Source organism: Coptis chinensis, chromosome 2 (assembly GCF_015680905.1).
Source record: "Coptis chinensis isolate HL-2020 chromosome 2, ASM1568090v1, whole genome shotgun sequence".
Taxonomy (NCBI): domain Eukaryota; kingdom Viridiplantae; phylum Streptophyta; class Magnoliopsida; order Ranunculales; family Ranunculaceae; genus Coptis; species Coptis chinensis.
In genome coordinates this window covers 21,332,985-21,360,855 of record NC_141457.1, presented here as the reverse complement: position 1 = coordinate 21,360,855, position 27,871 = coordinate 21,332,985, and the positions used below count along the sequence as shown (strand labels likewise).

Sequence of the window (27,871 nt, the reverse complement as noted above, 5' to 3'; positions counted from 1 at the left end):
CTCGAAGAAAAACAAACCTTTTCGTATTCCCACAACTGCAATCATGACTCGCCCACAAACCACTGCGATTTTGGGTCCACGAATCCAACCCAATAGTTCCCGCACATTTTTCAAAACCCGATTCAAATAACCAGCTATCTGACACATGTTGTCAAGCTTTATTTTACACATACTTTTACCACCGCGGCTGTACACAGAATATATAAAATAAAGGGGGCTATGTAAGTACCCTCCGTTCTACACTACAGTACACGTGTCCACACACCAGGTCGTAGTCTATCAGCTCATACCAATTCATCAGAGTGTACCAGCGACCCAACCCCAAAACGTCCCCAACATTAGTTACAACCATTTATGGAAGCAAATCAGCTAGCGCAATCCTGGAGCTCAATCAACACAACAATCAAGGAGACATTTACTTTGTAACATTAGAGTAATGACGAATCTCTAAGATAGTACACAAGGTGGATCTACACTTCATAACGGCCTGGAGCAAATATGAAAGGTCAGCTCAAACATCTATAAATAGAGATATATTAACTACGTAAGGCTTGATTCAAGTTTACCCCAAGAGACTTGATACGTAGGCAACTTTTACCCCCAAGAAGAGCGCAGCCATTCCCCCTTAACCTCAATATCAGGTCATAGGCATAAAACACCAACATCTACAATCACGAAAGTGATTTTTTTTTTAATTATTGACCAAAGAGTTAACATCTTGATGAGCAGCAATTTAGGGATCGGTATTTGTTAGTTATTTAGTTCGACAAGCAATTGAATTGGTTTGATAGGTAATTAAAATGAAAGAAATTGGTAGTTCATTGGGTATTCAAATCAATATGGATTAATAAATAAAACTTCCAACTGATTAAAAAAGGGTCAGGTGCTTAATTTTGAATATTGAAAAATATTTCGAAAATGGTAGCCAATCAAGGATTTGTTATCAAAAGAAGTGATTTTTTTGTGACCGAACCAATAAAAGTCAGTCAAAAAATATTTCGGATCGATCAAAAGTAGAATTTTTCGAAATGATTAATTTTTTCAACGAAGAGATCTTTCTAAGCTAACAGGAAGATCTAATGTTTAAAGTTACCCAAACTCAAAATTAATTTGAATTATAAGTTTGTATACGGTAGGTAGTGTTAATGAATTTCGAGTGGGGTGTCACTATTCTGTGTAGTGTAAAAATATTGCAATGAAACTTGGGTGTCGCCGCTCCCATAATATACTGATAACATAATGAAATTTAGAGTGTCGCCACCCCCAAAGTGTAATGATAACGTAATGGAATTTGGGGTGTCGCCCCCCCCCCCAAAGTGTAATAATAATGTAATGAAATTTGGGGTGTCGCATCCCCCATATTGTAATGATAACATAATGAAATTTGGGGTATTACTGCCCCAAAAGTATAATGATAATGTAATGAAGTTTGGGGTGTTGCCGCCCCCAAAGTGTAATGATAACGTAATGAAATTTGGGGTGTCGCCGCCCCCAAAGTGTAATGATAATGTAATGAAATTTGGGGTGTCGCCGCCCCCATATTGTAATAATAACATAATGAAATTTGGGATGTCGCCGCCCCCAGATTGTAATAATAATGTAATGAAGTTTGGGGTGTCGCTGCCTCCAAAGTGTAATGATAACGTAATAAAATTTGGTGTTGCCGACCCCAAGTGCAATAGTAACGTATTGAATTTTGAGGTGCCACCGCCTCCAAAGTATAATGATAATATAATGATTTAATGAGTAAAACGAATGAATGAAATGCTAATTTAAATGTATGTATGTATGTATGAATAACAAATGAATTATAAATGTAAAAGTTATTTAAGATGCCCCATGTATGAATGGAAAGTCTTTCGTTTGATGGTTGAGTGAATGTCATTATTGCAATATTTTTTTGTAGTGAATCAATATGACTTTGAGACATAAGGGTTGTAAGTATCATCGTTCTTTGAGTCGTTGGTAAAGCACTTCTTGTTGTATGTCCGATCCATTCTTTATTTAGGCTATAAACAGAAAAATATCGATATCATCATATTGGACTGATTAGCATGTCGATGATCCATAGGCTTGTCATACTATCAACTGTGCGAGTTCCAAGACGAGATCAATAACTTCTAGCTATATGTTGACCCATTCTTTAATGAGGCAACAAATAGAAGGCTATTGACCAATATATGGACAGATCAGTATGTCGATGAGCCCTTAGGTTTGGGCTACTATCGACTATACGAATTCCATGACGAGATCATCCACTTCTAGTTGTATTCCAATCCATTCTTCGGTGAGGCTACAAATAGAACGCTATCGATATCATCCTATGGACCATATCAGCCACGCTGATGAGCCTGAAGTTTGGGGCTACAATCAACTGTGCGAGTTCCATGACGAGGTCAACCACTGTCCTTGTTATATATCGATCCATTCTTCAGTGAGGCAACAAATAGAAGGCTATCGACATCATCGTATGGACAGATCAACATGTCGATGAGCCTTAAGGTTTTGGCTACTATCGACTGTGCGAGTTCCATGACGAGTCAATCATTTCTAGTTCCGATCCATTCTTCAGTGTGGCAACAAATAGAAGTCTATCGACATCATCGTATGGACAGATCAGCATGTCGATGAGTCCTAAGGTTTTGGCTACTATCGACTATGCAAGTTCCATTATGAGGCCAACTACTTCTTGTTGCATGCCAATTTCTCGTAGTTACTGAAGTTTCATCTCTATCATCGAGCTACTAAAAATGATTGATATGCTCAATATTAGATTCTGATCTACTCAATATAAGATGATCAGAATAAAAATGAGATCTAATCAATATTCTTTTTGCTTGCCGACCAATTAAGTTAAATAAGCTTTTCTGAAGTAAAATTTGTTGGAGTGCCAAAATTGAAAAATCAATTAAGACAAAACTTTTCTTGCCGACCATTTAGATCGGCCAAAGTGAAAACCAATTTTAGATCGACATTTTTTTTTTTAATTTTTTTTAAGGTAGGCAAAATCAGATGTTGCAAATTGGCAATGAAGAAGAGAGCCAATTATAGAGATCGGTTTTTCCGTATATAGGGCGAACGTCTAGATAATATGGATGGAAGGTTGGAATCCAATCACTCTTTTTGTGGTCCTATGTAAGTGAGTCACCTTATACAAAGCTACTACCATCAATTGACATGTTATGTGGAGCATGCCTTAGTCAACTGGAGAGCTCAAAGGTTGGAACTATCCAGAGGCGTTGAACTACTAAAGCGTAGCAACTGAAATCGGCATCTTGGCAATAGACTGCATGTCAACCCTCTATTTGTGGTCTGTCATGCATACCAGCTATAGTGGTCCGGATGTCCAGATAATTTCTTCTAGGAGAGAGCCGGCCTCTTATAACCTTTTGGCTATGATCGGCTACACCAACATTATTTTTCTTCATATCTTCGATGAGTATAGATATTTTTTTCTAGGAGAGAGCCGACATCTTATAGCCTTTCGACTATGATCGGCTACACCAACATTATTTTTCTTCATATCTTCAATGAGTCTAGATAATTTTTTCTAAGAGAGAGATGACATCTTATAGCCTTTCGACTATGATCGGCTATACCAACATTATTTTTCTTCATATCTTTAATGAGTTGTCAACCACTCCGTTGAGTGATTGGCTGCAAAGTTAACATGCAAAGTTAGCAGAAGAGTTTCTGGACTCACTCACAATCACACTCGAAATTGAGTGTTGTTGGAACTGCTTACTCTTATTGTAGTTTTTTTTTTTGAGCAACCTTCCTTAATCGACTCGCACGATTTCTCTTAGAGCGTGAGCAAGTGCTTTTATTCTTTGATTGGCTATACCCAACAGCGTCCAAATGATCCCAAATACATCTGTCCTTACGTGTTGGTTTCGTTGATTCCAAATTAACTTCAAGTAATCGTCGTAGCTGTCTCCTGAGATGGTTGTTTCCGTTTTCCTATCTCTAGAGATGACGATCGACCAGAGTTGTTGGATTCGCAATATGGATATCCACTCTCTCAGTCGCAGATGGTCGAGGACCATCAAACTTAGAAAGTGAATTCCTAGCAGAAGGTAAGTGTTGAACTTGTGCGGAAAGAGGGGAACTTTTACCGTTGTTTGTTTTTCGAGAAGCCATTAACGTAACTTTGGTTTTGTGGTTGAGGGTAGGAGCATAGACGATACCAAATATGTTTCGACAAGATTTGCCTAAACGCACCAGTTGGGTCGGAAGTGATCTTTTTCAGAGGAGATTACGAAGGACATGGTTGTTGGGGAGAGTTGAGACTAGACTTTGATTTTGAAGTTGCCTACGTACCCAAAGATATTGCTTGATTGGGATCAAGTCTCAATTGCATAGTTCTGGAAAATGACGAAGGTTGGATTTTATAGGTATGATTGGTGATAGTTACTTCCTCGTTTTCCAATATTCCAATCGTGGGATGAAGTTGGAGAACTGGCCGGAGAACTGGCCGGAGATATGAAGTTGATGGAAGTGAATCTTGAATGTGGACGAAGTTGTGGAAGTTGTTTGACTCGCAAAACATGTGCGCGATTGATATTGATTTTATGTGTAGGTATGTAGGCTTTCAGCATAGGCTTTGAACATGGGCTCTGAGTGTGGGCTTTATTGTAGATAAGCTCTGAACATGGGTTCTGAGCGTGGGCTTTTTGGGCTCTGAGCATGGGCTTTATTATAGATAAGCTCTGAGCATGGGCTTTGAGCGTGGGCTTTTTGTAGATAAGCTATGAGCATGGGCTTTTTGGGCTATGAGCATAAGCTTTATTATAGATAAGCTATGAGCATGGGTTTGTATTGAATTAGACTTTTATTGGGCCATATTTGTGGGGCCAGAACAGTTGTCAAATCTCTTTCTAAACTTTATAGTATTTATTTACTTTTGTTATTGATGTTCTAATGGTGGAAACACTAGTTCTTTATCTAAAATGGGTTTAAGTTTTAAATAAACTATTGATTGATAAAAAATATATATATGGAAAATAGTTTTGATGGATATCTTGCTTACAAAGTTATATTCATTTGAATTTGTTAAATGAGTATGACTAGTGTTTTTGGGGTTAAATCAAATATTAGAAAGTAATGAAAACTCTGTGTTGAAGACAAGATTGAAAACTTGTATTGAATATAATAAGAACTTGATTTAACAACTAAAACTTCAATAGCATAAAAATGGAAAACAAGTAAATAACAAATTACACTATTAATTTAAAATAAATAGTCTACTCCTAATGACCAAAGATTAATTATAGGGTAAAATTCTTTCTCCTCATACTTTGGTTTATATAGGGCACCAATTACATATTTGCCATTTCTTCTAGAAACAATCTTGAGGATAAGATAAAGTTTTGTATATATGCTTTTGACTTTAGCCCATATAATTGAATTATTGATTTGGCTTTAAGTTTTTGAGTCCATAGCTTTTAGCTTTGAGTCCTTGGGTATTCAGCTTTTAGTCATGAGTTCTTGACAGTTGACTTTGACTTTTCGACACTTTTGCACCTAAATTGGAATCTTCCCAAGCAACGTGAATAGCAATCATTTTTGCATTAAAATACGCGTTTAAGTAATATACATCCTAAATGGTATGTATCCTGCAAAAGATAGCAAAAGATGTTCATTAAATATAAGAATGACATAATTGAAGCATTGTAAAGGTAAGAAAAGACATGTTTGGGGACTGATCAAGAGACCACAAAAAATAATAATAAAATAAAAAATAATATAGCTCATGAAACTATTGTAACTTTTCATGTTGTAATGTATGATTTTGCTCACCTATCTTATCTAAAAGTGTTTGTCAACATAAATTTTGTTTTTCGACATCATGTCAAGGTAACCTAGTTTAAATGTTTGTTGTTGTTTGTTTGTTTGTTTGTTTTTTGTTTTTCTAATGTTCAAAATGTTGGTTTTATCCCTCACATGAGGAGAGAGAAAAGGAGTTCATTCTGCGTGGAAATGTTTGAGCCGCCGACCAGATTGGATTAACCTGACCAAAGCGACCCGCGCCCATGCCGTGGAAGACTTCCAATACCTTCACCGTGACCCGTGCTCGACTTGGTCTTGCCCGAGGCGCGACCCGTGCCCAAGTCTATTTTCAGAAGAAAATTGGGACCACAAGTTTGCAATAAGAGTTAGAGTTTTTGGCAAAACCTAACACCCAGAAAACACACGAGAGGCAGTACAAAAGTCAGAGAAACCTTTACAGAGATAACCTTTACAGAGAGACAACCCTGTAAAGATATAAGAGTGATTTAGTAAGGTGAGAGACTGAAAGGATAGATTGTAATCTTCCTTCCCACTTTATAAAGAACTAGCTCTTGTAGAAGTAGGCACCATTGGCCGAACCACGGTATATCTTTGTGTTGTGGTATGTGTTTAATTCTGCTTTACATTATTATCTGTTGTTAATAGTTGTTTAGCGAGTTGGGCATGTTACTATAGGTTGTAGTTGATATTTAGAATTTGTCTGGAGTTGAATTGTGTTCAAATACAAGTTATCTGTGTAGTGGGGAATCGATTGGTATTGGTATAAACCCCAACAAGTGATATCAGAGCCTTGGTTAGATTAACCTAAAGTGTTATCCAAATCTTGGTCGGAAGGTGTTTGACAAAATTCCTGAGAGAATATTTGAGTTGAAATAACTTGTAGAGATGGACAATTCCGTGAACACTCGCATGACGAGTATGAATAGGAAGAACTACACCATCTGGAAAGCCAAGATGGAAGACTTGCTATACTGCAAGGACTTAGCACTACCCATTGAGAATAAGGGAGTAAAACCAGAAAAGACTAATGAGGCTGAGTGGAAAAAGCTTGACAGAAAAGCAATTGGATACATTCGACAGTGGATTGACGACAATGTCTTTCAACATGTGTCTCAAGAGACTACAACCTTCAGTTTGTGGAAGAAACTCGAATACCTCTACGAGAGGAAGTCGGGCGGAAACAAAGTGCTGGTCGTTAAGAAGTTTGCCGACATGAAGTACCAAGAAGGTTCTTCAATGTCTGAGCATCTTAATGAATTACAGAATACCATCAATCAAATGCATTTGATGAAGACTGATTTAGGAGATGAAGTTAAGGCTTTGTTTCTATTAGGCTCTCTACCAAAAAGTTGGGAGATATTAGCAGTCTCTCTACACGGAGCAGCCAAGGATGGAATAGTTACCATGGAGATGGCTACCGCATTTTTGTTTAATGAGGATACTAGAAGGAGTTCAAAAGGCAGCTCCTCTCGCTCAAAGATCCTTGTCACAGAGAAACGGGGGAGAGATAGATACAGAAAACCATCTCGTTCTAGAGGTGATGACAGAAGTAAATCTAGGGGTAAAGTTAGAACTCCTAAAGTAGAGAGGCAATGTTACTATTGTGCCACCAAGGGCCACTTTAGATATGAGTGCAGAACACTGAAGATGGATGAGAAGAATAACTATGTACATGAAGACATGGTGTAGAGGAACGGAAACACAGGCAGAGATACTACCGCACTAGTCGACGATCTAGTGGAAATTATATCAGATTGTGGTGTGTGCTGTCTTAGTACCTCATGTCAGGATACAGAGTGTGTGGGTGATAGATACAGGAGCATCCTATCACGTCACACCACATAGGGGATTCTTCACTACCTATAAATTGTGGTGAATATGGTAAAGTGAGGATGGGTAACAGTGGCGTCTCGAAGATTATAGGCATTGGAGATGTTCATGTAGAAACCAATGTTGGCTACACCTTGACACTCAAGGATGTAAGACATGTCCCTGACATACGGTTAAGCCTAATTTCGGCTGGAAAGTTAGATGACGATGGCTTTGTAAACTCGTTTAGTAACAGGGTATGGAAACTAAGCAGAGGTTCCATTATAGCAGCCAGAGGGAAGAAAACTTGCTCTTTTTACAAAACACTGACTAGTTTGTGTAAAGCAGAAGTGAATGCGGCAGAAGAAGAAGCTTCCTCTGAACTGTGGCACAAGAGACTGTGCCACATTGGCATAAAAGGGATGGAAGTTCTTGCTAAGAAAAAGGCATTTCCAGACATTAAAGGTACACATTTAAATACATGTAGTCACTGTTTGGTAGGAAAGCAACACAGGGTGTCTTTCCAAAGATTCTCGTCTCACAGAAAGGACAATGTCCTTGAACTAGTGAACACATACTTATGTAGTCCTATAAAAGTGAAGTCCCATGGGGGAGCTTCATACTTCGTGACCTTCATTGATGATGCATCAAGAAAGATATGGGCATATAGTTTGAAGACCAAGGATAAAGTACTTGGCGTGATTGAGAAATTCCACAGCATGGTGGAAAGAGAGACTAGGAAGTTGTTGAAGTGTATTCGCTCAGATAATGGGAGTGAGTACATTGGGCCATTTGAAGAGTATTGCCAAAGTCATGGGATTCGTCATGAGCAGACCGTTCCCAAGACACCGCAACAAAATGGAATAGTAGAGAGAATGAACTGTACCATTGTAGAGAGAATGAGATGCATGTTATCTCACTCTAAGCTATCTAGAACCTACTGGGTAGAAGCAATGCGTACAACCATGCATGTGATCAACCTATCGCCGTCAAAACCTCTGAATAGTGATTATCCATAGAGAGTATGGTCAGGCAGAGATGTTGATTATGGATACTTGAGTATTTGGGTGCATGACATTTGTGCATATTTCAAAGGATGAGAGATCCAAGCTTGATGACAAAGCTAAGCAGTGAATTTTTCTGGGTTATGGAGATGAAAAGTTTGGTTACAAACTCTATGATCCGATTAACAAGAAGGTAATCCAAAGTCGAGATGTTATGTTCCTGGAAGACCAAACCATAGTAGACTTTGAGGAGGGTGAGAAGCTACATGCTTTCACCAATGATCTTGTTGATTCAGAACCAGAAGTTCCTCTTATGGAACGTGTAGAAGGCATTGAGAATACAGAAAACTATGAGTTTGAAGCTCATGATGAGAATCATATTGCTCATGATGGGATAAAACCTATTGGTATAGAAGATGCAGATGAGATGCATGAACCACTACCAAAGCAAGCAGAAGTGCATCCTCCTGAGGCACCAGCAGATGGGGGAAAGAGGTCAAACAGAGAGAGACTAGCTTCAACCAGGTATCCACCACATACGTACGTGCTACTATTGGATGGTGGAGAACCTATGTACTATCAAGAGGCACTTGAAGGTACAGACAAAGAAAAGTGGTTGAAGGCCATGCATGACGAGATGTATTCTTTGCATAATAATCACACTTATGAGTTAGTTGAGAAACCACAAGGACGAAAAATTCTCAAGAATAAGTGAATATACAAAGTCAAGCATGAGGAGAACAATCTTCACCCAAGGCACAAAGCTCGCCTTGTTGTGAAGGGATTCGATCAAAGGAAAGGGATTGACATTGATGAGATTTTCTCTCCTGTAGTGAAGATGACTTCTATCTGGGTGGTATTGGGTATGACCACAAGTATGAACCTTGAGGTTGAACAACTAGATGTTTAGACAGCTTTTCTTCATGGAGACCTTGAAAAAGATGTCTACATGGACCAGTCAGAGGGGTTTGAGGTCAAAGGCAAAGAGCACCTAGTATGCAAGCTGATAAAGAGCTTGTATGGGTTGAAGCAAGCACCGAGATAGTGATACATAAAGATTGATTCCTTTATAGCGAAGCAAGGATACAAGAAGTCTGCTTCCGATCATTGTGTGTTTGTTCAGAGATTTCTAGATGGGGATTTCATAGTGCTATTGTTGTATGTGGATGATATGTTGATAGTTGGCCCAAACATCAACAAGATATCCAAGCTGAAGAAAGACTTGAGTAAGTCATTTAAGATGAAGGATTTAGGTCAAGCAAAGTAAATACTTGGGATGCGGATCACTCGTGACAGAAAGAGTGGAAAGTTGTGGTTTTCTCAAGAAAGCTACATTGAGAAGGTGTTGAAGAGATTCAACATGGATCAAAGCCGGGTCGGTTATCCGCTTGGTGGCGGCCCGCATGACCAAAGAGATGTGTCCAAAGGGTGAGCATGAGCAGAGTCAGATTGAAAAGATTCCTTATGCATCCGTAGTGAACAGCTTGATGTACGCAATGGTGTGTACAAGACCAGATATTGCTTTTGCCGTTGGTGTTGTAAGCCGATTTCTGTCAAATCCGGGAAAAGAGCATTGGGAAGGTGTTAAGTGGATATTGAGATATCTCAAAGGCACTTCCAAATCATGTTTGTGCTTTGGTGGAAGTAAGCCCTTACTTGAAGGCTACACTGATGCAGACATGGCAGGTGATGTTGACTCGATAAAGTCTACCTCCGGTTATCTGGTTATTTTTGCAGGGGGAGCAGTTTCTTGACAATCAAAGTTGCAAAAGTGTGTTGCCTTCTCCACTACAGAAGCCGAGTATATTACAGCCACTGAGTGTTGCAAAGAGTTGCTATGGATGAAGAGGTTCTTCGACGAACTAAGGCTAAAGCAGAAATAGTTTGTAGTTCTATGTGACAGTCAGAGCGCCATCTTTTTGAGCAAGAATCCGAGTTTTCATTCTAGATCCAAGCACATACACGTGCGTTATCATTGGATTAGAGAAGTACTCGAAGACAAACATTTGTGTATCGAGAATATCCATACCGATAAGAACGGGTCGGATATGATGACCAAAGTCTTACCAAAAGGTAAGTTTGATGTTTGTTGTGCTATTGCCGGAACGGCAGCACACTCCTCCTGTTGATTTGGAAATTGCATGGAGAAAGCCCCCCTCACTGTTCGGGAGGGGAGATTGTTGGCTTTATCCCTCACATGAGGAGAGAGAAAAGGATTTCATTCTACGTGGAAATGTTTGAGCGCGACCAATGCCCATGTCGTGGAAGACTTCTAGTACCTTCAGCGTGACGCGCGCTCGACTTGGTCTTGCCCGAGGCGCGACCCACGCCCAAGTCTATTTTCAAAAGAAAATTGGGACCGCGAGTTTGCAATAAGAATTATAGTTTTTGGCAAAACCTAACACCCATAAAACACATGAGAGGCAGCACAAAAGTCAGAGAAAAACCCAATCTTGAAAGCTATCAAGATTGAGAGATAACCTTTACAGAGAGACAACACTGTAAAGAGATAAGAGTGATCTAGTAAGGTGAGAGACTGAAAGGAGAGATTGTAATCTTCCTTCCCACTTTATAAAGAACTAGCCCTTGTAGAAGTAGACACCATTGACTGAACCACAGTATATCTTTGTGTTGTGGTATGCGTTTAATTTTACTTTACATTATTATCTGTTGTTAATAGTTGTTTAACGAGTTGGGCATGTTAATATATATTGTAGTTGATATTTAGAATTTGTCTGGAGTTGAATTATGTTCAAATACAAATTATCTGTGTAGTGGGGAATCGATTGGTATTGGTATAAACCCCAACAAACTATGTTATTGAATACATAAAAACATGTGAATTGCATGCGCCAATTTTTTCAACCAAAACATTGGATCTCAAGTGTTAAAAATGTTATTTCAAAAATGAAATGTTTATTTGGATTTGTTATTTAATCAACTTTGAATAAACGTGTTTGGTTAAACTTTATTATATTTATTTGTGGTAAGCTTTTTAAACGATAAGTTTCTTCACCAAAATTGTAAAAATTTATTCTTTTTGCACACTAGATCGATTTCTGAACAATTTTAAGGTTTAAACGTCATGCACTAATTGATGTATGCCTAAAAGAGTAAAAACCTACGTGAGCTCTGAATGCAAATTGTTGTCAATGACAATTTGATTGCTATCACAGAATGTGAATATGTGTTTGAACACGTTGAGATTTATTTTAGGCAAAATATTGTTGGTATATTTGAGCTTATTTGATTTGGGAGACATTAGCAGCCCTTTTGTTGGTTAAAAATTATGATAGAATCACTTCACATTCACGTGAACAACACGCGACTCCTACAAAAACACAAACAAGGGTACTTTAGTAAAAAGAAAACTAAAGCCCTTTTGTTCTGTACTTAAAATAATATAAGAATCTTAAACAGAACACACAATCTATCTGCCCCCTCTAAACACGGCGAAAAACAAAACAATATTTTGAATGTTGTCATGAAAAGCAGCTTCTTTCTTACTTGGTCGTTGCATTCTCAATTTTAAATTCGTTTTCCTCTTTGTTTATGGTAAAGTTTTAGTTAAGCTTGCTTTTGTTTTAATGAATGGCTGTGCTTGTTTTTCCGTGTTAAAGTTTCCTTCTTTTTTATTGAAATTTGTATATATGCTGAGATATAATGAATCTTTAGTTGATATTTAGTGAATGAATGAGATGTTTTTTATTCTTAGTGTATATATTCAATCACTTTTCTGTATACGTCAGTTCAGAATCCATGTGTTTGTAGAGATAATGTAGAGACTTGAGTGTTTAGAATTAAAAAGGGTGATAAATGTGTAAATGGAAATTAGATAGGAATAAGAAACTATGTACTGCAAAGTTACTGCTCCAGTAGGATTAGGATCCTATGATTTTTCAAAGGGAAGTTGAAGGAAAGCTTCTTAAGTCAAACTGAGCATGTAATTACTTCTTAAGTCAATGTGCATATAATAAAAATTAAATCGATCATATGGTGACGCAATGTAATGTGGTGGATGTGGAATATAAACAGTGTAATGTATATCTTAGATACTTGGTCCTTTGTCTCTGTTCAAAGTCTGGGTGTATCTATATGGAGGTGATATAGAGTTCAACCCCATTTCTTCTGTTTGTTTTGTTCAAAAACAAAATTTCCCTTTTCAACTGTCCGTGCTGCGTATTTTCCGGTTAATATTGTAATTACTAATCCTTGCAATGAGATATGGCTTGTTTTGGAAGTTGGTTTTACGTTATTTCAGCTTTCATTTGTAGGGATCCTTGTGAAGCATACAGTTCGGGAGTAGACAGTAATTTTGAGGTAAACCTTATTCTTTATTTAGGTGCATTATGGTGCTTGAGCATGAACATGTATATTGACTTGTATAATATGTAGATTCACTTTATTGAAGCTCTGAGTAATATTGAATAATGAATCGCAGAGACTGGTTTTTTTGGTTAGTGTTCTATATTTTAGCGAGTTATACTAATTAATTTTTCCTTTCTAGGTTTTATCTCATTTATTCAGAGTATCAGACTAGGAAAAATGAACGGTACTTTCAATCCCCAGATTTTGGTGGAAAAGTTAGCCCGGCTCAACAGTTCACAGCAAAGCATAGAGAGTATCCTTTTGATTTTAGCAGTTGGAGATGATTCAGATTTCAAAATTGTTTTCAAACTGCATGCCCCTTCGTTTGTGCTCAGTGCCTTATCTGGGCTAGACTGCTAGTTATGCTTCATATGTTTCACATTTTGTTCTTAGTGCTTGCCCCATAAAAAAATAATCTTGCTTAATTAATATTTAATAATTATCAATGTGTTTGAGGTGTTTTCCTTGACGCCGATAAGCTCTTTCACACTGGTGTATATTTCATATGAATAAAGCAAAACAAGTTGTTGAAACCTGGGCTAAGCAGTTCCATTGTTCCCCCCGAGACCAGCGGTTGTCTTTTCTGTATCTTGCAAATGATATACTCCAGAACAGTAGGCGAAAAGGCTCTGAATTTGTTGCTGAGTTTTGGAAGTTTCTTCCAGAAGCTCTTGGTGAAGTGATTGAAAATGGGGATGAATTTGCAAAAAATGCAGCACTACGACTGGTATGATGAACTAACATGTCTTTTCATTTTTATTTTATGTGGTAATATGATGTAGTTTGTGTATTTGTATTTGTAACTGGGGATGGGGAACTGGTGATGGTGGAATTGGAATTTTGCTCTGTGGTTTAGCCATTTAGGTGGGTAGGGGTTTTTGTGTGTGTGTGTGTGCGCCAGTAGGTACACATGTAGGCGAGTTTGTTTTATCATTGACTGATGAAGACATGAAGCCTAAGCACTTTGTCATGTTATGGTCGCGTATTGTTGAAGATGATGTAAGTATTTGAATACTGTGCATTGGCATAGACATAACAATCTAAAAATACAATGAACTTTGCTTGTCTTTTTTACAATTAATACAATGTGCTTTTTTTGTTGCCTAAAAATACATCGAACTTTCAACTTTTTACAATTGTTACAATCTGTTGAAATTGATTGGATGGGATGTCAGTTAGCCATTAGAAGTGGTCACGTGAGTTGCAACCCCTCTCTCGTTTCTCCCCTTTGGCAATGAGTTAATCATTTTTTTTCTTATATGACTAAAATGCTCAGACTTTACCAATATATGTGGACATTAGAAATGAGAGGAAAAAAGAAGTGCCTAAAAAGAATAGGTGCAAAGAAATATATATTTTCTTCAAATCTTCTATGAAATTAAGTGCTGATAAATCAAGAACATAAAAACATACTCTAGGAAGCCTCCTCAATAGGGAAATCTTGTGAGCTTGAAAACACCATTTTTATTTTCATTGTTTTTGTTGCATTTTGAGGCCTCTCTCTCTCTCTCTCTCTTTTCTTTTCTTGAAATTGTTAAGAATCTAGCAATTGTTTTTGTGGAGTATCTATTCTGTTTTGAAGAGGAACTTAGCAGTATTAGTCATTCTTCTAAATTTGTTTAGTTACCTTATGCATTAAGCTAAAATCATGGTTCAGAATATCCAAAGTATAGGCTATACATGACTATCACCCAATGGTTTAAGAGAAATCGATGCCAACATGACATGAGAGACGAATTTTCCCATAGTTTTATTTCAGTACATATTATTTTTTGTTTTTCAAAGAGGGTATTTTAGTAATGTGAGGGGAGTGCAACTCACGTGATCATGTTTAACGGATATTTGACATTCCCTTCAATCAATTTTAACAGATTGTATCAGTTTTAAAGAATTGAAAATTTGATGTATTGTAGGCAAGAAAAATAATACATTACATCTAATAGAAATAACAGCAAAGTTCGTTGTATTTTTAGATCATTATGTCCATTGGTTGACCTTTTTTCGTTTTTCTTTACTGATGTAGAATTACTTATTAGATTTCAAAAGTGGGTAAGTTTCTGACGTAGCACTTTGTTTTACTCTGTATTCACATAGTAGATAGTACACAGATGCTATTATCTTATTTTAGTCACTAGGTCTACCAGTTGTTAGGAAAGAAAGATTTTCAGTGTTTAATTGTAGTTTGGGGAAGCGATTAGGTTTCAGTTGGGCAAGGGAATCGTGAAAAGATTCCATTGAAGGACTTCCTCCCTGAGAAATTTTTCTTGTTCACAAATCAAGTTGGTGATTTTTCTTAGTATTTGGTGATTTTTGTGGAGGACATCTTTAGTTTTGCAATCTTCTGTTTATGTAATTTCTTCCTTTTAGACGTTAATCAAGTTGTTCAATTGATCACTTCAAAATTGTTGCTGTAGCATTTATTCTTATATCATGCATCTGTCCAACCAGGTTAATATATGGGAAGAGAGAAAAGTTTTTGGCTCACGTGGAAAAATTCTCAAGGAAGGAATTGTGGGAAGGAACCTGGAGAACACCAGTAAACATGAGAAAATCTCATGCTTAAAAGTGGTGAGGACTTTTTAACATGTATACTAGTACACAGTTCTTCATAAGTGTGGTTCATGTGGGTGCTGTGATTCAAACTCAAGTATATCTTCTTTTGATCTTTTTTTATCCTAACCAGAAACAGTCCATGGGAAATGTACTTGAAAAGATCACTTCAAGTTATGATGTTGTTTATAATGGTCCAGTCGATGAAGAATCACTTTTGAGCAAATGCAGAGCAGCAATTGGATGTGTTGATAGAGTAGAGAAAGAAATTGGCATTGACTGCAGCTCAGGTAACACATATTTCAGGGTTATTGCTGTCTATTTTTGTCATTTTCACAAAATTAGGACTATCAAGCAGCTTAAAAATGGATACAATAATAGTTTAACTGTTACTGTACAAAAGCCACATTATCATCTTATAAATTTCTTGTTATGAAGCTAGTAATAAGGTTTATTCAGTACATAAACATACTCTATGAATTAGTTATTCTGTGTACTGATCTTATTTCTTATGAAAATTGTTATTTAGCCTAATTTTAGTTATGTCCGTGTCTATATTTGATATATGTATGTGGCTCATACACAAATTCGCCTTCTACATGAGGCGCAGACACAAATCCGTTTGGCCTTCCCAAGCTTGTGGATCCACTACTAAGTTCATACACGAATTCGCCTTCTACATGAGGCTAATACCATGGCTTTCCCTAGCTTGTCGATTCACTAGTCACTACTAAGCCCAGTCCTTGATTTGGCTACTGAACAGAATGTAAAGATGCGTCGTAGATCGAGAAACTTGTTGCTTTTCCATCCTACGGTCCATGTATAAATACCAAATACAGTCTTCACCTATTTTTTGAAAGTTTAACCCAAATGAATTTTTTTCTTGGTATTAGGTCTTTCTAGCTCGTTGATGCGTGTATTTAGTATCTTTTTGTTTTTTGAGTTGGGAACGGGTAACCTATGTTTAGCATCTTGTTAAGCTGCATTTACTTTCTTTGTAATGGGATTACAAATCAATGAAATACCTCATTTATTTTTAAAAAATCTTGTGGATGCTTTCTTAGTTTTTAATGACTGAATCCTACTACAAAGAGATCTGGGGTACTTATTGACTGGAAATAAGATATTGGCCTAAATTTGTTATAAGACTTTGACCAGGTCTGAAATAGTATACTAATGTGAGTAGTAATGTAGAATTAGGTGAAGAAAAGAAAATTTCCTACTTCCTGATTCTCAATCGAGATGTACTTCCAAGTTTCAATATTAGAATGAAATAAATCGGAAAACGAAAAAAAAATATGCAATTGTGTTTAACCTTTGGTGGCAACTTTGAAGAGACAACGAGTTTGATAAGAAAGACTTGATTTGATATAAGCCAAGCAATTTGTTAGATCAATCCAGTTCTTTGTCTATGGTTTCAAAGGATTCTTTTTTTAGTTGCGGTTACGTAGTGAATGTGGGAGGGATGAAGGAAACTATAGCAACTCACCCATTTTTCGAATTAGCGGCTTTCCACCTTCCATACTTTCTGATGCACAAATATGGTTTCAGGTGTCAGGTTCCTCGATGAAGCGTCTAATATGGGAAGTCCCCAAATTTAAGATTTGAGCACTTGGGGAATATTATGACAGTGTTTATTAATTTAACTCCCATTTTGTCTTTGTGTGGAGTATTATTGTAACCGGCATGTAAATGTAATTTTATTGTACTTGGGCTGGTTGGGTTCTATGGAGAACTAGCTAAAAGCCTAAAATAAATTTTTTTGATGGAATTCCAAATTTTATCAATGAATACCTTTTATTTATCCAAAAAATAAAAATTCTCAAATACGACATGAATTACATAAGTGGGTGTGTCTGTCATTTTGTGATGTGTGAGTCAAAGAAACATCGCATTGATGCTCTGGTGAATAGTATAACACCCAAAAGATAATATTCTTGGTTCCTGGAATATCTCTTTTGATACTGCCAAACATTGACTGATTTTCTAATACATATGTTGTCTTCTTTGATAAACAGGGGAGCTTAATAGTTCAGAATTTGTAGAAGGGCAGCATGGTATATTGAGTGAATGCGTTGAACAGCTGAGAGCAGTCGAATCATCCCGAGCAACTCTTGTGTCTCATTTAAGAGAGGCTCTTCAGGAGCAGGTTGAGTCCTTTGCTGATCCATATAGGAATAGAGCAGAATAATATTTTCTTATCATTTGTAAAGGCAACCACAAACCCCAAAACTATAAATTGAGTTAGGATCTGATAAAAGTACCATTGGTTAAAACTATGTCACACCACCTGATGCAATTGTCAAGAACAGCCTCTTCCCTATCCCAATCGCGATGGGATATTGTGGCTTCTTGGTGTTATTTTATTCCATCTAATTGGTATTTAACGACATCAAAACTTTTCTTTTAATTACTTCAAGGACATGGAGAGTAATTACAAGGGAGTCCAGATATGATCCAATTTATTGTCCTTGATTTGTTTGCACCTTTTCTTTTAAGTTAGAGCTTATTTTAGCTTCGACTTCAGAGATGCAACAACTACTTAACAGTAATCCAAGATGAGAAATGAGAACACTGCATCTTTTACAGCTCAAGCTGCTAACTGTCCCAATTGACCACATGATCTACTTCCAAGTGAAATAAAAATTGCACCTGATGGTGTATATAGTTGTTTATATTCTGGTTGTATATTTCATATGTTGATCGATACAAATCTGACAATAATTTATTTTCAGGAAATTAAATTGGAGGAGGTCCGTAATCAGCTTCAGGTAATATTTGAAACTTCCATTCTTGGACTTTCACTTTTGCATTGGAATTTCTATTTGATTATTAGTTGTTTTTAACTTTTTATTGTTTTTAGAACAAAAGATGGCATATTATCATTGATGAGAAGTTAGTATAGTCTCACGTGGGGCACTTGAAGCCTTGCATAATAGTGTATAGTTCCTGGGTCGCTCTACTTACTGCCAGTTGGCATACCCCAGAGTTTTAGATGGTATTAGAGCAGGCTATTCTATATGGTCCAAAGGGTTGGTTTACTCCATGTGGTCCCAAAGTATGTTTGCCCTTGTGTCAGGCTCAAGTAACCCCACCATGAGGGGATGTGTTGAGATGTTTAGCATAATCCCACACGGGAACTTGCAGCCATGCATATTTGAATATAGTTCCTCAGGCCGTTCCACATATTGCCAATTGGTTTTGAGTTGGAGTCCAAAGTTTAAGAATTAGTACATGTTACTGTGAATTGCTGTTTTGGGCAGTGCTTGTTTTGATGATTAAACTCCTTTTGATCAGCTAATCCTGAACTAAGTAGGTTTTCGCCCACACTGGGGGGGGGGAGGGTAAAAAACCGTAAAATGCATCTTCTTTCATCTGTCTTCAATCACAAAACAGACCCTACATTTTGAGAGGTGGACTAGGAAGCTAGCTTGGCTCGGTCTTTTGAATACCTTATCTATCTGACTCAACTTTTTCATCTGAATTATCGATTGCGACTGATGTTGAGTTGTAGCTTTACATTTATATTAATACATAGTATTTTTACCACATTTGCTCGCACATAAAATGTTTGAGGGGAATACTTAAAAATATAAGGGATTGTTGAAGCAGGAGGTGCACAAATTCGAAAGTAAATTCTATATAGAGAAAATAATATAATTGTCCCTGGCAACAGTGTCATAAACTTGTTTGCAAACCTTGAATGCTAAGTTACTAAGGAATACTAAACATTGGACGAATTGTGTGACTATATGATTAGTCACCTTTAAAACACCACTAGGAATGTCTCCTTAAAGGCTAGTCTGTGACTGGGGGAAAGCTCCTCACTTAACAGTTGTCTTAAAGCAGGGTCTTATGGTCATGAAGACCTCTTATATTTGACTTGCTTGCTACAGGAAGTCATTAGAAACTTCAGCACCATTGAGCTGGAAGAAATCACGGATGATGCTTACCAATGGTAGAATATAGAAGCAAGTAATTTTTGTGACAAGTCCATGTATTAAATGTCACTTGAACCTGACTAAAAGGGCCTGCACAACTCTAGGCTGCATCTTGAGGGCCAGTTGTCAGGTCTATTTCTAGTAAGAATTCTGTTTGTACATGGTGCAGTCAATGATAAATCCAAAGGATGGTTCCACTTTCAACATTAATGGTCAGAGCATGAAACGTTTCCATGAACTGAAGAGTAGAGAAGTGGAGTAGGTTTTCTCCACTTCATAAAGGTGACATTATGAAGGTGGTGAAAAATTTCCAAGATAATTCATTCCTTGATTGGAGGCATAATACTGCTCAGATTTGTCTTATTCTTAAGATGGAAGGGGTAGTGGTTCTTGCGGACTTTAGACGAATTTGTCTCTTGGGAGGAGTTCAAAGATTATTGCCAAAACTCATACTAGGAAACTGAAGTCACTTGTAGTCACTCTCATTTCTGAGTATCAAGGTGCATCGGTGATAACAGGTTAATTCTTGATAGAGCTTTGATTGGTAATGAGGTTATTGGTTATTACAATAGAGTCAATAGACCTGCGGTTGTATGCAAGATGGACTATTCTAAAGATTTTGATCACATTAGGTGGGATTTCATGAATTTGTTATGCAAAGAATGGGGCTTGGTGATAGATGGCGTCGTTGGATTAAGACTTGTCTCTCTACGGCAAAATTTTCAGTTATAGTTATAGTGAATGGTTCTCCGTGTGGTTTCGTTGGAAGTTCTCGGGGTGTGTGGCAGGGTGATCTTTGTTTCCTATATTATTCATTATGGTGGCTGATGCTCTCACTGGATTTGTGGAATTGGGGAAAAGAAAGGGTACATATCGAGTCTTGAGGAAATTCTCCAATATGCCGATAATACCTTGGTGTTTGTCGAGTGTAAAGAAGATGTTGAGAATGTACAAGTCTAAGTGATATTGTTAGAGTCATATTAGTATTATTATGTGTGGGTTTTAGTCCCATATTGGAGAGCTAGGAGTTCTGTCACATGCTCCCGCTCCCTCCTCATTAGGAGAGTGAGCCTATGTAATTGTTCACCGTGGTGAAATAAATATATCTTAGTAGTATTCACTTGGTATTGGAGCTGGCTATTGTGTTTGTCCCAAAGGGCTCCACGTCACCGAAGTGTGTTGTCCACGTGTTAGGCTCAAGTAATGCAACACGTGAGGGGTCATGTTGAGATGTCTGTTATAGTCCCACATGGGATGTGTAGATTTTCAGTTCTTTAAATATTGTTTCGAAGTGCTTAGGTTCTTGCGATATGGCTGCTAAAGGAGTTGTCAGTTGGTCACAAGATATTGGTTTCTATTTTCAGAGAACCAAGGCCAAGAGATTGCTTTCTACATGAAGGAAGCAATCTTCTTGCACAATCGTTCATTTTGGACGTACTATCTTAATTGTTTTCAGAGCTTGTAGCACATATTCCGCAAGAAAACTGCTTATGTTTGTGACTTACCGACTTTGCTACAATTGGGGGAGATATGTTTATATATGGGGTTCTTTCCAATGAACAAAAATGTGAGAGTTCTCAAAATTGATATATTTCATCTCGAAACTTTAGATCTCTTCAGCCATGGGTGAAAAATATCTGCAGTATTGTCGTATTCCAATCTATCTCAAGATCCTGTTTAGAGTTCCTCTAGAAAGTAAGTTCTACAGTCAGGTTCTGTGGAAATCCAATGAGAGCTCTTCCCAGAATTGACGATTTTGATGACTTTGAAAAACAAGCCTGATTAAAGTGGTGAATATGAACTATACTGTAGGCTGTCTTTTGTTCTCTTGTTTGTAAAGTCTGGAATAATTTGGAGGACTATTTGATGGATTAGCCTAGGATTTTGTTGTTATGATTGATTAAATGGGTTTGTGACTATCGAGTGGTATCTGTAATGGAAAAGTGGAACACAAAGCGAATCAATCATAGAAGTGCTAGAGGTGGAGCTCTGAGTTTCTACCAATTTTATGTTGGCATATAACAGAGTACTGCTTGAGGACTCATCTTTGGCTTGCACCATATATTTGGCTACTAGGTTATACTGAGCCGTGTTGTCAGATAGGTATTTACCTAGTAGTGCAATCCATAGATTTCCCTTGCCTTAGCCTTTGACCAGTTAGGTATGTATGTTTTTTTTATCAGATTGAACCCTAGTCTTCACTGCACACACCATCCAGATGTCAACAATACTATCGAAGTGAATTGACTGTCCCCTTTTAAAGTGCAAATAAGATGATGTGAACAAAACGAAATGGAAGAATAAGCGGATATTGGACAAGTAAAAGGCACCCAAAAGGGAAGGACAAGGACCAGAAGAGGAATGAGAGAGTAGAGAAGTCTTTTCGCTGTCATAAGAGCTGCTAGTTGTATCCAATTAGATTTAAGAAGATTTTTTTTTGGGAAATGAGGTGCAACGCTTGTGAAATTGTTATAGAAGTTCTGTTCATGAAATGCACTAGTTCTTGTGCTTGTAATAGATTTTGGATGACTTGGCTACTATGTTGAGATGCAATACCAGCAATGTACTTACATTAAAATTTTGTGGCACCTTCTGAAAGGTAATTGATGCCTAACAAATGCTTTTTGTTACCTTTTAAGGCCTTTAAACCACTTGTTCTAGGTATCCCCTGATGTTTTATCCAAGTAATGCACTAGTACCAGCTGATTTGCATTGTGAGAAAGCTTTCGTTCTGGAGTACTATATCCATCCTAAGAATGGTCTTGTTTTATGTGTGCTCTTGCAAACGACAATCAATATGAATAGCTAAATAAGATACGTGAGTGTTTGCATTTTTTTTGCTGTTGTATAATGGGCTTTTCATATAATTTCCGGTTTCTTTTTCAGGCTGCGCAATCTCGGTCTGAACGGGCTGGTAATATATGCCAACAATTATTGAACATCAAGAGTGGGCAGTTTGCTGAGCATAGACTGAAGGAACCAAGCACATACTCGGACACACATTCCAGTCTTGTTCCAGAAACAACTGATGGTCGTGAAAAAGAACAATCTGCTCCAGTCATGTATACACAGCGGGGACCTTTGAATAGTTGTTCCTTAAAGGAAGATGACCCTCGGAAATCTGCAGCTGCTGCCGTGGCTGCAAAGCTTGCAGCTTCAACATCCTCAGCTCAAATGCTCACCTATGTTCTCTCCTCTCTGGCATCCGAGGGTGTCATAGGAAGCCAATCAACTGAGTCTTCTTCCGAGTATGCTTCAGGGAAGAGACCAAAGCTTGAGAATGGCTCATCTTCTTACAATCCATCACCTCAGCATTCACAGCCGCCACTACCACCTTTTCCACATCCAGACTTTATTCAGCCTATGCCACCAGCCACTTCCGAGCCATTGCAGCCACCTCCTCCATCTTCATCGCCACCGAGACATCCAGCCCCTCCAGTGCAGCAACAGCCACAACCGCCCCAACAACCTATTCTCCAACCGCCTTCAACGCAATTCATGCAGACAGTGGGGACAATGCAAAGTGAATCTTACAATTATGGTTCAGCCCAGCAGTGCACGCCACCTTTTCCTGGTTATCCAATGGTCGGAGCTCCACTGACAGGGATGCCTCCTTATGCTTCTCCAAATACTTACCAGAGTTATGGACCTGAAGGTGGTTTCTATAGCCAGCCACCCCTGCCAGCATCATCTCATCCAATTTCCAGGCAGTGAATTCTCGTTGCTCCAATTTTTGGAGCACTTGGAAGAAGTCTCTGTAACCTCTTTTTTTGGGCAGATGGAAATTCTTGTTTCCTTGCCCATAATTATCCATCCTAGGGTCTGCAACTTCGGATAAATTCAGTACACAGTTGTATATTAGTTAACGTTCCCAGTGGCAATTAATTTATACGAGAGATACCTATTTAACTTAAAGGTTGGAAGCTTGTGTGGGAAATGATTTTAGAACTTTACAATACCCAATCATAGGTGATGTGTTACTTTTTTTGCTTCATAATCTGCATATTCCTTGATGATTCAGGAGAAGCTTTGCTTCGAGAGAGCGGGGAGAATCCTTCATATCTGTCAAGTGCTTGGATTAGATCGAGGTTGCTTGAAGTTTCCAATTAAATTACCAATTATATTTTGGACGTCTTCCATGGCTTGTTCCCAGGGTCATACCCTTTTGTCAACCAACAATTGGCTGATGATTTATTTAGCAAAATCATCAACGCATAGATAAATTTCATGTCCTGAGAATTGAAAGTTGAGCATGTTTTTCAGAAACACAGAAAGAAGAAATGTGGTTTTGAGTGTAGCTCCTAGCATTCCTTGTAGTCCTAGGGTTGGTAGGCCGAATGTATATTACAGTCGAGTATTAGAAAATTCATGTGCACGTGGCCAAGTTTTGCTCTGCATATAGCAAAATGTGACATAGTTTAGAAGTTAGAACAAAACAAGCATCAAGAAATAAACTACTACTAAGGAGTGATCGGGAGTTCAGGACACAACTTGGGACCAATCAAACGACCTACCCTTAAAATACCTGAGACACATGGACACATACACATAAAGTAACCTTCGATCACGAGACATGTTGTGAAAATTAATTGGTAAGAATTAAAAATGTGGGTATCTGAAAAGTGATTAAGCTCACCAGGAAAAGCAGTCAACTGTATAAACGTCACCTGTTTCCGTTAGAATGACTGAGGAAATGCGTCATGCATTTCTCTCTTCATCTCTTACTTTTTACCGTTTTAGCAAAATCATGCTCAACTTATATTCATTAATTACTCCAGTCTTCAAATAAGTTACTTTCTAACATAAACTAAGGAAAAGTAGGGTGTTTGCGTCAGAAACATGCCTAACTGCCTAAGATAAATGAAAGATGACAAAGAAGGGGTTCAATTCACTTTGCATGCCCAACATGACAGAGGAGACCAAAGGACAAGCAGCACACCTTTGCAGCACATATGAATGCCAACTTCTTCTTGTTCTTTCTTGGGTCCTACACACAAGCTTAAGCAATAAGCATTAAGCACACACTGATATATCCTTTTCTCACTTTTCTCCTCATCTCTTGCCGGTCTCCGCCGTACCCGTACCAAAAATTCATACCCCGCGTGCTTCCACCACTGCATTCCTTCTGTTATGTCTCATCAAAAAGCAAAGAAAGTGTTACTCCAGTTCTTAAGATGATAAGGCTGTGATGAGCTACTAAATGATGTCACTACGAATGGTTTTGAGACGCGTACACTGTCATAGCTAGGCTGGACTGCTGGAGAACAGGAGTATTTCAAAACTTTTTTTTTTATTCTGTGCAGAATTCTGGAAAAAACGATATTTGTACTTGTTTAACTTTTGACATTTCAACCAAATTGACGTGTGAATCACTGTACACTATGGTGTGAAACTGTATAGTGTAAAGTGTAAACTATATATGCGTGTGTAGAAAGTGTACGTTACTATGATCAAACTCTAGTATTGGTATTTTATGATTTTGATCTACATTTCATTTTCAATTACAATGTTATTATTAATGAATTGCTATCTTATATTATTTAATCAACTAGTTGATGCCCATGCCAGACGGCACTCATGACACACTGAACCACCACCAGTAATGGCAAATACAATCTAATTTTACCACCAAGAGATCCAACCACAATTGAACCACCACCAATAATGGAAAAACACTGAAAGTTTGTCCCTCTAGAAAACTGATGTCCGACGGATGTACTCTCACTTGCGAGATTCTAAATCATATCTTTTCGATCACGCTTATCCCACCTACAAATCCTACTATCATCCAAACCCAAGAATATCGATGCCGAAGGGTCCAACTGAGACCCCTTACTATTGTTAGTTATATCACTCATTGTCCAACTGAGGGCAAAAAAGGAGTGCCCAAAAAAAATGAAATTGATGATGGGCTCTAACTCGAGCCCGTGACTTGGTGTGAGAAACGCTCGTAAAAACGAAGTGGGATTCGTTCCCGTTAATGTCATATTCCAACAATTAAATTCGAACCCTTATCTTGAGGATTCACAAAAATTTGGAAACACGCAAAGTTAGAGAATCAAAACGGAGCTCTAATCAAAGAGCACGGCGAAGACTCAAAGTAGTAAATAGTAGAACACCTAATTGAAAAAACACTGAAATACATTGACTTTCATATATATTTAGGAATTAACATATAAAATTCTAATTTAATTAAGTCTATTATTCACTTTTAGTATACATTGACTTTGTGTTACTGATTGTAAATGTAATCTACATACGATTCTGAGGAGTTTAAACATTGAAAAAAAAGAGAGAATAAATATTAAAAATATGCATTTTAATCACTGAAGAATATTGTAAAAGGGTCGATTGAATGTAGAAAATATACTAACATGTTTCTTAAACACACTGGCTCGTCGAATGAAGGAGGTGATTAGGGTTAGTATGAAAGTAATGGGAAACGCTTCCACCAAAATCAACTAACAAATAAGATTCCATTCTATGTTTTTATCTGTATTTGAATAATTCCCAATTTCCCACATTCAAATGGCTTACATAGGCATGAACCGAAAGTTAATAAGTCATATGAGTTATTTAAATGTGGCTCAAACCAGGACTTGAACTTGCCAACAGATTTGTGGTCTTTGAGCCCCTATAGGCATATAGCTAAGAAAAGCTTTGATTATCGAGATGGTGTGATCAACAATCCCCGAGTTTAGCGGAAAAAAATGATCAACAATCCAGTAGGTCGACTGCAGTACACATACCATTCTTTGGTCTTCATCAACTCTTCAATAGCTTGCCTCTTCATCAACCCTTCAATAGCTTGCTTGACATCGAAAATCCTTAAGTGATAAACAATTGTAAAAACTGAGATAGCAAACTCACATTGATATTTGAGATATTTTAATAACATTGTTTTAAATTGCTGAAGTGAAAATTTATAGAAAGTGATGTCTTTGGAGTGAAAGAAATTCGTGCGGGTCTGCAAACTCTTAACTAATGTTGACTAAAACTTTTGTGAGCTGTTGAGCTAAACTTTATTTAATTAAGTATATAAAACTGATACCGGCCTGCATGCTGCATGATACTCACTTTTGGAGTGGAGGGGTTTTTTTTTTTTTTCTTTTTGATGGTGACGGAGTGGAGGGTAAGTAGTGGAGTTGACTGTGTGTTTTAAAAAGATTTGAATAAAAAAAAAACCGAAACTCGTTAGTGTTCTCTGGGCTCGAACCCGCGACTTGTGTGCGAAAAGCCCATAAAAACCAAATGGGATCCGTCCCGGCAGTTTCCTGTTTCAAAATTCTAATTAGAACTCGTATCTCGAGATTAATCACTACTCAGTAGCCGTAGAATGGTGATAGAAATGATCCCGACCGTCCTTTATTATAGTTTTGTCCTGTAGCGAAAAAAAACACCCTATCTTATTAGATAGATGGTCAAATCCCAAATGCCATAGCACAAATAAATATTTATTTGATCATCACAAAAGTTTCGAAACCATATGCTCTGCAAAATTAGAGTCCATAAAAGTATAAAACTGTTGGAGATGTAAGTTGGAATTGTGATAGCTTAAGAGAAACAGTACTCTAAGCTTAATGTGATTGTGGCAGCTGATCTATACGGTTTGTTGCAATGAGCAAAGTTGGGATGATGTCACACAAGTGCAACGGTTGCGGTAGGGCCCGATATCTGAAGAGTTTCCTATTCTTATCAAATTCTTTGCATACAAGCAAACATAATCATTTGATTGTGTACGTAACCATTTGATTCATAAGGCATAATTGTCGAATTTCCGTTTGAATTATGGAATTGTTCCTTAAAAGATTCTCTTTGCTCATTGAGTGCGGGTTTTTTGGTCGTATGACCTCATCATATTGTTCATCCAAAGATATAATTAGGGTACCCTATAATTAATGACATCACTTTGTATCAAAACTCTACCAAAAATAGAATGCAGTTGTATCAGTTGTATAGTTGTATGTCACTTGTCATTAGGGTTAGTGTGTGAGCATCTTTGAGCATTTGAAGTAGGGCTGTTCTCGGTCTGGTCCTATAGAAACCGTAGACCGAACCAATATATTTTGTTTTCTAAAAGTCTAAACCAAAACCGAACCGAATGTTCAGTTTTGGTTCAATTGTCGGGTTGGATCTTTTATCAAACTTCAAATCGAAGTCTATAGGCCTATTGATTACTAGCTAAGTAAATTTTAATAAATATGTTGAATAGTATTGATGCCAATTTAGGCCTGTTGACAAGTTATAATGCCAATCATAAGAAACAAGTATTCAAATGTTCAATAATATGAACCATTTAGCCAGAAAAAATATTGATAAAAAAACTCTAAGGCTGTGTTTGTTTAGTGGCAAACCTCTAGTGGGAAAATATGAGATTTGCCAACGTTTTTTTCATTTAGAGATTTCTGC

The 27,871-nt window shown here is 37.5% G+C and overlaps 1 protein-coding gene and 1 long non-coding RNA gene across 5 annotated transcripts; one reads left to right on the top strand and one right to left on the bottom strand.

The window, feature by feature from the left end:
- Positions 1–12,010: 12,010 nt before the first annotated feature.
- Positions 12,011–23,377, top strand: LOC147515322 (ENTH/VHS family protein). Of its 4 annotated transcripts, none has more exons than XM_086586772.1 (9): positions 12,011–12,158; positions 12,878–12,923; positions 13,111–13,224; positions 13,451–13,698; positions 15,420–15,539; positions 15,655–15,811; positions 17,540–17,670; positions 18,257–18,292; positions 22,349–23,377. In XM_086586772.1, the coding sequence occupies exons 3-9, from the start codon at positions 13,149–13,151 to the stop codon at positions 23,174–23,176; spliced, it is 1,596 nt and encodes a 531-aa protein (XP_086442898.1). In that variant the 5' UTR covers positions 12,011–12,158; positions 12,878–12,923; positions 13,111–13,148; the 3' UTR covers positions 23,177–23,377. The 4 variants fall into 4 exon arrangements, with proteins under 4 accessions (XP_086442898.1, XP_086442909.1, XP_086442902.1 ...); XM_086586783.1 differs by having other exon boundaries at positions 12,013–12,158; positions 15,661–15,811; XM_086586776.1 differs by having other exon boundaries at positions 12,019–12,158; positions 12,865–12,923; positions 15,661–15,811.
- On the bottom strand, positions 22,410–24,572 carry LOC147515321 (uncharacterized). The gene is made up of 2 exons (XR_015210191.1): positions 24,402–24,572; positions 22,410–23,854 (listed from the first exon to the last, which is right to left on the bottom strand). It is a non-coding gene; the product is annotated as an uncharacterized LOC147515321 (long non-coding RNA).
- Between the last annotated feature and the right edge of the window lie 3,299 nt (positions 24,573–27,871).